Source organism: Paramisgurnus dabryanus, chromosome 1 (genome assembly GCF_030506205.2).
Source record: "Paramisgurnus dabryanus chromosome 1, PD_genome_1.1, whole genome shotgun sequence".
NCBI classification, from domain to species: domain Eukaryota; kingdom Metazoa; phylum Chordata; class Actinopteri; order Cypriniformes; family Cobitidae; genus Paramisgurnus; species Paramisgurnus dabryanus.
In genome coordinates, this window is record NC_133337.1 from 27,361,026 (window position 1) to 27,370,048 (window position 9,023).

A 9,023-nucleotide genomic window follows, 5' to 3' on the forward strand; every position below is an offset into this window, starting at 1 on the left:
TAAAATGGACGAACGTCACAAAAACCTCAAGACTTCATAGCACCCTAATAATTCCTGACTTAACTAGTGTGAAATCAACCAAAATCAGCAACAATCCGGGCAACGTTTGGCACAAAACATCCCGGCATTCCAGAAGTAGGTTTGAACAATATTAAGACCGGGAAAAGATTGAAAACAATCCAATCCTTTAAAGGCTATGGAGGGTTGGATAAAAAGATATGCAGCATTCTTTTAATAGCAGCTGTCCTGTCTCACTATGCTTCATTTTAAAACAGTGTTCGGGCTTTAATAACAACATTCCTGCCCTCTCTCCCTAATGGGCTCCCGATAAGTGTACAGGAAAAGGAACTCATTTCTCCAAATCACAAAAGCACTGCGTACTATTTCTGAGTGGCCTTGCTATATATAGTCCTTCTTGTACTTAATAAGATGCTGATGGAGGTAAAATGGCATGCGGAGGGATTGGGTGCATTGGGGTCAAACTCTTAAATAAGTTTGACGGAACGGCTTGTGGAAAAATAATATTTGGAAACATATTTTGGCACGAAGAAAGCATAGCGGCATAAAACACTTTTTGCATGATTGATTACCATTTTCCTCCTCTCGCTGAGAAAACAGCAAAGCATATTTAAATCAAATTATTTCATTTCTTGATATACGAGGAGCTCAAATACAAAAGCCTTTAAATGCAACCTGTCAAAAACTAGGTCATGCTTTTAACCGAATGCTCTCGGCACGTATTAGACGTTCATCGAATGTTTTCACTTTAAATCCGCTTAATCCCGGCCTCAGGTCATTCAGAAATACCGGTTTTAGTCTTATTTACAAAAAAAAACCATGTCAGACACAAAGAAGTGGGTTTTGCATCCGAGTCTGGTCTTATTGTGTACAATTCATCTGTGCATTCGGTGAAGTCTCATGAATCGATCAAATATCACTTCTTAGTTTAGCCACTGTTATAATAAATTTGATTTAAGATTTATTATAACAGATCAGTCGAATGCCTTTTCATCATCTTAAGTGCTTTTTATATTCATCTTTGTTACGATGCATTAAGACAACATATTCCAGAAGTGCTATAAAAGAGATCCGTCAAATGCATGACATGTAATGCTCACTATTTAGTCTACTGTGCTTGTATTACTTACAGGACTGTATGTGTGTAATATTTAAAAATGCTGCCCGGACCACATTGCACATATTTGCCATCTAACAGGTAGATCCACCCATGCTTAAATCTCAACCTATTGGCTCATGCACAGCTTTGGTAAGATAAATTACAGGTTTAACATTGAAAAAAAGTCACACTTCAGCTTTAATGCTGATAATAAACTAACTAATACTTGTTATAGTTGAGTTTGTGTGCATTTGAGGTAATGACGTCTTCTAGATGTCCGTATTTTAGGGAGGGAATTCAGTGGTATAAGAGATAACTGATAATCCGGTTTGGAATATCCAGTTTGGTGACCACGTCCGCGGCTCTCGTACCCAGCACCGTCCTCAATGCGATACGGCTGAGCTGCTGCAGAGACAATGGGTTGCCTACAGAAAATATAGATGCATTAGTCATTCATACAGATTTTAATCACTTTAACAATCTTCTCTATTTTGAAATCACCTTCCAAGGTAACCAAAAACACAAGAAGCATTCCTGAAGATAAAATGTATTTGTTTGATAAATGTGTGCTGGATAAAATATCCTGTTATAGCATTAACAGATTAATACTGAATGTTTGCATACTAAAAGTCTTTTCATTCTCAAATGATAATATTTATGGGCTCCTAAGTCACCGTATCTTTATTAATGATGTTTCTGGAGAGAGGCACTGCCGTGTTGTGATGGCACAGGGTCACCAATACGTCTTGCAGATGAGACTTGTGATGGATTCCAGGCATAACATGACTCGACTAGAATCCAACCTTGGATCTCATCACCATAAATTTCAAATGATGGCTAACAACCCTAAATACATATTTAGCAGTACCAGGAAAGCGGAGTGGGCAATGAATCACCACAAAACTATCTGACATAGAAAACATCAATCCAATGTAAAGGTAATTTATTATATCAGTCAAGTGATTGACGAGAACAGATTCCTTTTGCAATAAAATGTATCATCATAACAAAAAAAGTGCTGCAATGGATTAAACATGAGCACCATCTAGTGGAGGCCTTCTGTAGTACAATCACATAGCTGATGATGCTTTACAAGCCTATTAAAAATTAATAATGAAGTGTGGTACTAAATAAAATTAATGTAACATAAACTAAGAGTACTGGCTTTAAATCTATGCATTGGTTTTGAATTAACTCACATTCACAATACTGAAGACAGCGTGCTGCGGGTGTATCCAGCTTTGTATAGTTGACTGGCTTCTTATCGTGTTTGTCTCGGGCATAAATGTTAGCCCCAAACTCCACAAGCACCTCGATCATCTCCAGGCTATTGGCCTTAGCAGCATGATGCAGGGCCGTATCATGCAACCTCGTGGTGTTCACTTGCGCACCTTTACACAGAAATATCAAAATTATTCAGTAGATTATAAGATTTCAGTCTGAATGAGTCACATGAGTTTACCTGCATTCAGTAGCACCTTGACACAGTCAAGGTGATGGTTGGCACATGCCACATGTAGTGGCGTACCATAGTACAGATCATACGCCTCAAGACTTGCTCCTTTAGAGATCACCAACTTCACACAATCTTCATTACCTGCAAAGTCACACATAATGCAATATGCTGTAAGGTGGCTATATAATGTGCTTGCTACACAGGTCATGGGTTCGATCTCCAGTGAACACACAAATGAACTGGATAAAAGCGTCTGTCAAATGCAAAATGTTTTAAAGGCAATAAAGCATCCATGCATACCTCCCATACAGGCCTCGTGTAAAGGTGAGGTGGTCCGGGAAGTAAGAGCGGGGTTGACTTTTGCTCCATAATCTAAAAGGAGACTCACACACTCAAAGTTCCCAATAGAGCACGCCTCACACAGCGGGGTGCTGCCGTCCACGTTCCTTGCGTCCACCTGTAACCCCAGGAGATGATTGAGATGAGATCACTTTCGCATTCTTATACATTAATGGATAAAGTGTACCTGTGCCCCCGCGTCCAGCAGGAGTCTCACACACTGCGTCTGTCCCCGTGTGGCAGCCTCGTGGAGGGGTGTGATGGAGTCTACAGCCACAATATTCACTGAAGCTCCATTCTGGATCAAACCTTGCAGCACAGACACCTGACCCTGATACGCAGCCTTATGCACCTCCGTCCTCTCTGCCCAGAAACCTTAAACATGCAGACTTTGAGTTAAGAAGAGAAGCTAAAAATAATTTTGATAATAATCAGGTGTAATAAATATTTATATATAAATATTTTATATTTACACTGCAACACTGTTTAACCGTTTGACATTAATAAGTCACACACAAACACTATTAAAGTTATACTTTAAGTTGAAATTCTAGTTTAACTATAGTAAAACAAGTAGACAAACCAAGTACCATATATAGATGCCTCATTAGCAGCTGTTTCTATGGGCCGCTACACGCAAGTGCTCCGCCATATTGGAAAGGTCAAATACGGTATGTATGTACACCACAGTGTTGCCAAGTCTGCGTTGTTACTATAGAATCGGATTGTTTCTCCCGCGGGTTTTAAATGCTTAAGAATTTTTTTCATCTGCCGTCAATGTTGAGGTAAGATTATTGTAATTATGAAAGTAAAGTTTGAGTATTTGGCAGTGTCATTAGAATATATTTAATTGTTAGGCAAATCTGGTAACCCATTCCGGCTTGTGAACTTTTGAGAGCAAGCTGACTGTGCGCCCACAACCGTAGAAATACGCATACTTATCCAATTGTTACGTGCCGTTGTGTAGACACAAACATTATAAACAATACCATAATGCGTTAGCTTATACAAACGTATTTTAAAAACTTTTAATATTGAGTTAAAACATACAAAAACAACACATTCTCACATTTTAAAAGTTGTCATTTTTTCAGGAATGTCAGTCTATGGATTTACAACTAAAAGCTGCGCAATGTATCCTGAGAAACTAGTTAAGTCTGCATCTGGACCGTTCCAAAATGGCGGACGAGTATACACACATGGAGCGATCGAATGAGGCATTTATTATAAACAATACATATTCTAACGATTTCTATTACAAACACCATTATGAATCATCAGCTGCTTACCAGTTTAAACCATTACAAAATGTCTTTATGTAGTGTGTTATGATTTAATGGTGTTCTTTTGGTTCCCATCAGCCAGGTGACATGAAACCAACAGAACCCAGCAGCACATTGCCATTAACGTTAGAGACCCACACAGAGACCATTAAAGTTAACAATACAATTCTCATTATAATAACTATTAAATCTATTGATTAATACATTTTTTATATATGATTTTATCCGGTAACATATAGGCACTGCGGCAAACATACTCTCTTATTCACTTAAACTTACCGATGTCACCGAAAAAATAAGGTCGTGCTGTTTCGACCTGCATTTCTGTTTTCTTTACAATGGGTTGACAGTAGAAAATCTTAAGTAAATATTGATTCTAAAAGCAAGAAAGCTGCCGTGTTTACATGTGCGGTGTTTTGTGTAGGTCACGTGGTTGACTCTATTTCGGAACTGATGACGTTTGTCTTTCAATGCTGGGAGTTGTAGTTCCCAGTGCAACACGCACATTTAATAATACACATGGTAACAACTAAATTTAAAGAAAAATATTGACGAATAGAAACATATAAATTATTAAGACCTCTGAATTTAACTTACATAGACAGAACAAGTTACTTAGAGTTGTATATTAATACTTACACAGCAAAAAAGAAAAAATCTCTGACCAAAAATATATTTTAAATCTATGCTTTAATGCATTTTGTAGAATGTAGTGCTCAATTGAATATATTTTTGAATTTGGAAATATATTTAGTTTTAACCTTTTTAAATCTGTTATGTTTATAGGTTAGTAACAAAAGTAAAAAAAAAAGTTTTCTTCCAATGCAACGTGAATATATTTCCTTGGATTGAAATATATGGAGGGCTAAATATTTTTTAATGCTTTAAAATGTATTTACTTTTAAAATATATTTCAAAACATAGAAAAAAATGGCCAAAAAATATATCCGTGAAAAATATATTTTTGTAAACATATTCCAAAATATATTTCAGCAAATATATATATTTTTTGGGCCATTTTTTGTATATTTTGAAATATTTTTGCTATATGGGTATAAATTACACAAACAGTTTAAACTATTTAGAAGATGTCTACTTGTCAGTAATTGTACATGTTTCACTTTGTTCACAGACACATTAAGACAAATAATGAAGTTCATAATTTGCTACTAAATTAAATAAAAACTATTATTGTGTTCCATTATCGATTAATTTCGGTTATTATAATTTATAAGTGAGGTAATCAATGAGGCGCTGTGAAATGTCCAGTTTGGGGACCAGCATCAGAGCTCTTGTGCCAAACACAGTCCTCAGGACAATACGGCACAGCTGCTGAAGAGACAAAGGGTTACCTGCAGAAAGGAGATAAAATACTCAGACTGTTTTCAAAGTCTTAAACATTTAGAAATAACAATGGTCATATTTATTGCACATAACATGCCATACTCTCATAGTGCAAAAGACTGCAATTGGCAGGAGAACCAAGTTTTGTGTAGTCTCTAGGCTTGTGACCCATGTTATCGGATATATTGACATCTCCACCGAACTCCACCAGCAGCTCCACCAAGTCCGCCCTATCTTCTCTCGCTGCATGGTGCATCGTCGTCTCATGAAACTTCATGGCATTCACGTTTGCACCTTTGAAACAATGTTTTCAATACAGTTACACTTCAATAAACATTTCCAAGAACAAAAACACTCTCTTAAACACAAAAAACACATAAAACTCACCTGCATTAAGCATCAGTAGGGCGCAGTCAAAGTGACCTTTGGCACAGGCAGCATGTAATGGGGTCCCAAAATAAATGTCAAAGGCTTCCAGCAATGCTCCTTCAGCTATCATAAGCTTCACACAGTCTGGGTTTCCCCGTATGCAGGCCTCGTGAAGGGGTGAGGCGGTGAGGGCCGTCAGGGACGGGTTGACCGATGCTCCGTGATCCACCAGAAGCTTAACACTTTCTAGGCTGCCAGCAGCACAAGCGTGACAGAGAGGAGTACTGCCATGAATGGTGCGTACATCCACCTGTACACCAACAAATACTGCAGCAATCAATTTTTACATTGTATTAATTTTCCGTTGACTTATTTTAATTTTTTATAGGATACCCTAGACACTACAGTTATACTTGCTACTGTAAAAATCAAGATGCTTTCAGGAACATTGAATTATTTAGTTTTATTTTTGATAACAACAAGCAGTTTGCATATACACTCACCTATAGGATTATTAGGAACACCTGTTCAGTTTCTCATTAATGCAATTATCTAATCAACCAATCACATGGCAGTTGCCTCAATGCATTTAGGGGTGTGGTCCTGGTCAAGACAATCTCCTGAACTCCAAACTGAATGTCAGAATGGGAAAGAAAGGTGATTTAAGCAATTTTGAGCGTGGCATGGTTGTTGGTGCCAGACGGGCTGGTCTGAGTATTTCACAATCTGCTCAGTTACTAGGATTTTCATGCACAACCATTTCTAGGGTTTACAAAGAATGGTGTGAAAAGGGAAAAACATCCAGTATGCAGCAGTCCTGTGGGCGAAAATGCCTTGTTGATGCTAGAGGTCAGAGGAGAATGGGCCGACTGATTCAAGCTGATAGAAGAGCAACTTTGACTGAAATAATCACTTGTTACAACCGAGGTATGCAGCAAAGCATTTGTGAAGCCACAACACGCACAACCTTGAGGCGGATGGGCTACAACAGCAGAATATCCCACCGGGTACCACTCATCCTCACTACAAATAAGAAAAAGAGGCTACAATTAGCACAATCTCATCAAAATTGGACAGTTGAAGACTGGAAAAATGTTGCCTAGTCTGATGAGTCTCGATTTCTGTTGAGACATTCAGATGGTAGAGTCAGAATTTGGCGTAAACAGAATGAGAACATGGATCCATCATGCCTTGTTACCACTGTGCAGGCTGCTGGTGGTGGTGTAATGGTGTGGGGGATGTTTCCTTGACACACTTTAACCCCTTAGTGCCAATTGGGCATCGTTTAAATGCCACTGCCTACCTGAGCATTGTTTCTGACCATGTTCATCCCTTTATGACCATTCTGTACCCATCCTCTGATGGCTACTTCCAGCAGGATAATGCACCATGTCACAAAGCTTGAATCATTTCAAATTGGTTTCTTGAACATGACAATGAGTTCACTGTACTAAAATGGCCCCCACAGTCAGCAGATCTCAACCCAATAGAGCATCTTTGGGATGTGGTGGAACGGGAGCTTCGTGCCCTGGATGTGCATCCCACAAATCTCCATCAACTGCAAGATGCTATCCTATCAATATGGGCCAACATTTCTTAAGAATGCTTTCAGCACCTTGTTGAATCAATGCCACGTTGAATTAAGTATGGTGTTCCTAATAATCCTTTAGGTGAGTGTAGCTTTTCTCTAGTAACAAAAAACAATTACATTTATATACAATGCATAGGCACATTACATAGTGCCTTGCTAAAAAAAAAATCCTAATAGCTTCCATTACAAATTATACCCTTATGAACCATCAGCTGTTTTTCATTAAACCATCACAAAATATGAAGTGTAAGATTTAATGGTGTTCAACTGGTTCCCATAGACCCACAGAGATCATTGCAGTTCCCATTATAACCATTAAATCCATACATTTCTGTGATGTTTTTTTTTATCAGTTACCCACCTGAGCTCCAGCCTCCAGCAGTATTTTAACACAGTTCGGGTGTCCCTGGATGCAGGCATCATGTAGAGGTGTAAAGTTGTCCACAGTCACTATATTAACTGATGCACCTGCATCTATCAGCTCTCTTAACTGCAGAGCAGCTTCATGCACAGGAGTGCGGTCAGCCCAATGACCTACACATCAGCGACTTATAGTCATTTTGAGTAGGTTTGTGTTTATGTTTGTGCAAGCTGTGAAAATATAATCTCAGCCCTCCATTACACGGTGTACAGCAATAATAAGCAAATACGTAGACGTATTAAAATATATAAAACTCACCTATGTCGCCAAAAAACGTCGATCTGGCTGCTGTGACTTCCATACTTGGAAAAAACGTCTTTGAAATTTTCTAATAATAAATGAAGCTACATTCTTGAATAAACTTGAGAAGTTGTTTATGATTTGCGACACCTTGAACGGAATACGGCAGACACGAGCGAACAGGATTGTGGGAAATGTAGTCTGGCGCACACACGCAACAGTTCTGCCATGGATTGTATCGATTATTTTAAAGATTTTATTTAAATAATCACTGTCGTGTTACTGAGACTGAATATATATATATATATATATATATATAGGCTACATATATTTATTTATTAAATACACCTAATGTATTTTCTTCATAAAAATAGAAACCTGTAAAACAGTTTAGTACTATATAGTATGTAAAGGACATGTAGCCATTGTTGAATAAATATATTTCATTACAATGCTATTTTAAGTGAACTACTACTAATTAGAAGTAAACTACGAATTTAGCCAATGTTGAACAAGTTGTTATAAAAACTATTTATCTAAAATAATTTTACTATCTACATAAAATCCTGTTTGAATTGAAAAAATCAGAAGCGTAAAGTACTAAAGTATTTTTACTTTTAATTTCTGTAAAATCTGTACTTTATCAGTGTTTTCTTGTCAAACTTATTGAGCAATAAAATATATTTAATGTGAAATATACTGGAATAAAAAGTATGATATTATGCTTCAAAATGTATTGAATTTAAAAAATCCTAATAAAACAGATACAAAAAAAACTTTAATAATAATACGCATGTACTTACACCCCTGCCTGAAATGCAAAATCGTAAAATGATTTTTTTTGCAAGATGCCTTCACTTAAG

At 37.3% G+C, this 9,023-nt stretch overlaps 2 protein-coding genes across 2 annotated transcripts; both read right to left on the reverse strand.

The window, feature by feature from the left end:
• Positions 1–1,005: 1,005 nt before the first annotated feature.
• On the reverse strand, positions 1,006–4,948 carry asb13a.2 (ankyrin repeat and SOCS box containing 13a, tandem duplicate 2). Its single transcript, XM_065289932.2, has 6 exons — positions 4,475–4,948; positions 3,100–3,287; positions 2,874–3,030; positions 2,580–2,714; positions 2,317–2,508; positions 1,006–1,542 (listed from the first exon to the last, which is right to left on the reverse strand). Exons 1-6 carry the CDS (start codon positions 4,515–4,517, stop codon positions 1,415–1,417), a joined length of 843 nt encoding a protein of 280 aa, XP_065146004.1. The 5' UTR covers positions 4,518–4,948; the 3' UTR covers positions 1,006–1,414.
• Positions 4,949–5,003: 55 nt separating this feature from the next.
• Positions 5,004–8,321, reverse strand: asb13a.1 (ankyrin repeat and SOCS box containing 13a, tandem duplicate 1). Its single transcript, XM_065289933.2, has 5 exons — positions 8,179–8,321; positions 7,861–8,033; positions 5,927–6,218; positions 5,642–5,833; positions 5,004–5,547 (listed from the first exon to the last, which is right to left on the reverse strand). Exons 1-5 carry the CDS (start codon positions 8,219–8,221, stop codon positions 5,417–5,419), a joined length of 831 nt encoding a protein of 276 aa, XP_065146005.1. The 5' UTR covers positions 8,222–8,321; the 3' UTR covers positions 5,004–5,416.
• Between the last annotated feature and the right edge of the window lie 702 nt (positions 8,322–9,023).

What these genes read in the sequence shown, in the direction of transcription:
- asb13a.2 (XM_065289932.2), bottom strand. Translation starts at nt 4,517, where the DNA reads ATGCAGGTCGAAACAGCACGACCTTATTTTTTCGGTGACATCG. An exon ending in TTATTTTTTCGGTGACATCG is followed by an intron (nt 3,288 to 4,474) that starts GTAAGTTTAAGT and finishes TGCATGTTTAAG; the next exon opens with GTTTCTGGGCAGAGAGGACG. An exon ending in TGCTGGACGCGGGGGCACAG is followed by an intron (nt 3,031 to 3,099) that starts GTACACTTTATC and finishes CTGGGGTTACAG; the next exon opens with GTGGACGCAAGGAACGTGGA.
- asb13a.1 (XM_065289933.2), bottom strand. Translation starts at nt 8,221, where the DNA reads ATGGAAGTCACAGCAGCCAGATCGACGTTTTTTGGCGACATAG. An exon ending in CCTACTGATGCTTAATGCAG is followed by an intron (nt 5,834 to 5,926) that starts GTGAGTTTTATG and finishes ATTGTTTCAAAG; the next exon opens with GTGCAAACGTGAATGCCATG. An exon ending in CAGTCTTTTGCACTATGAGA is followed by an intron (nt 5,548 to 5,641) that starts GTATGGCATGTT and finishes TCCTTTCTGCAG; the next exon opens with GTAACCCTTTGTCTCTTCAG.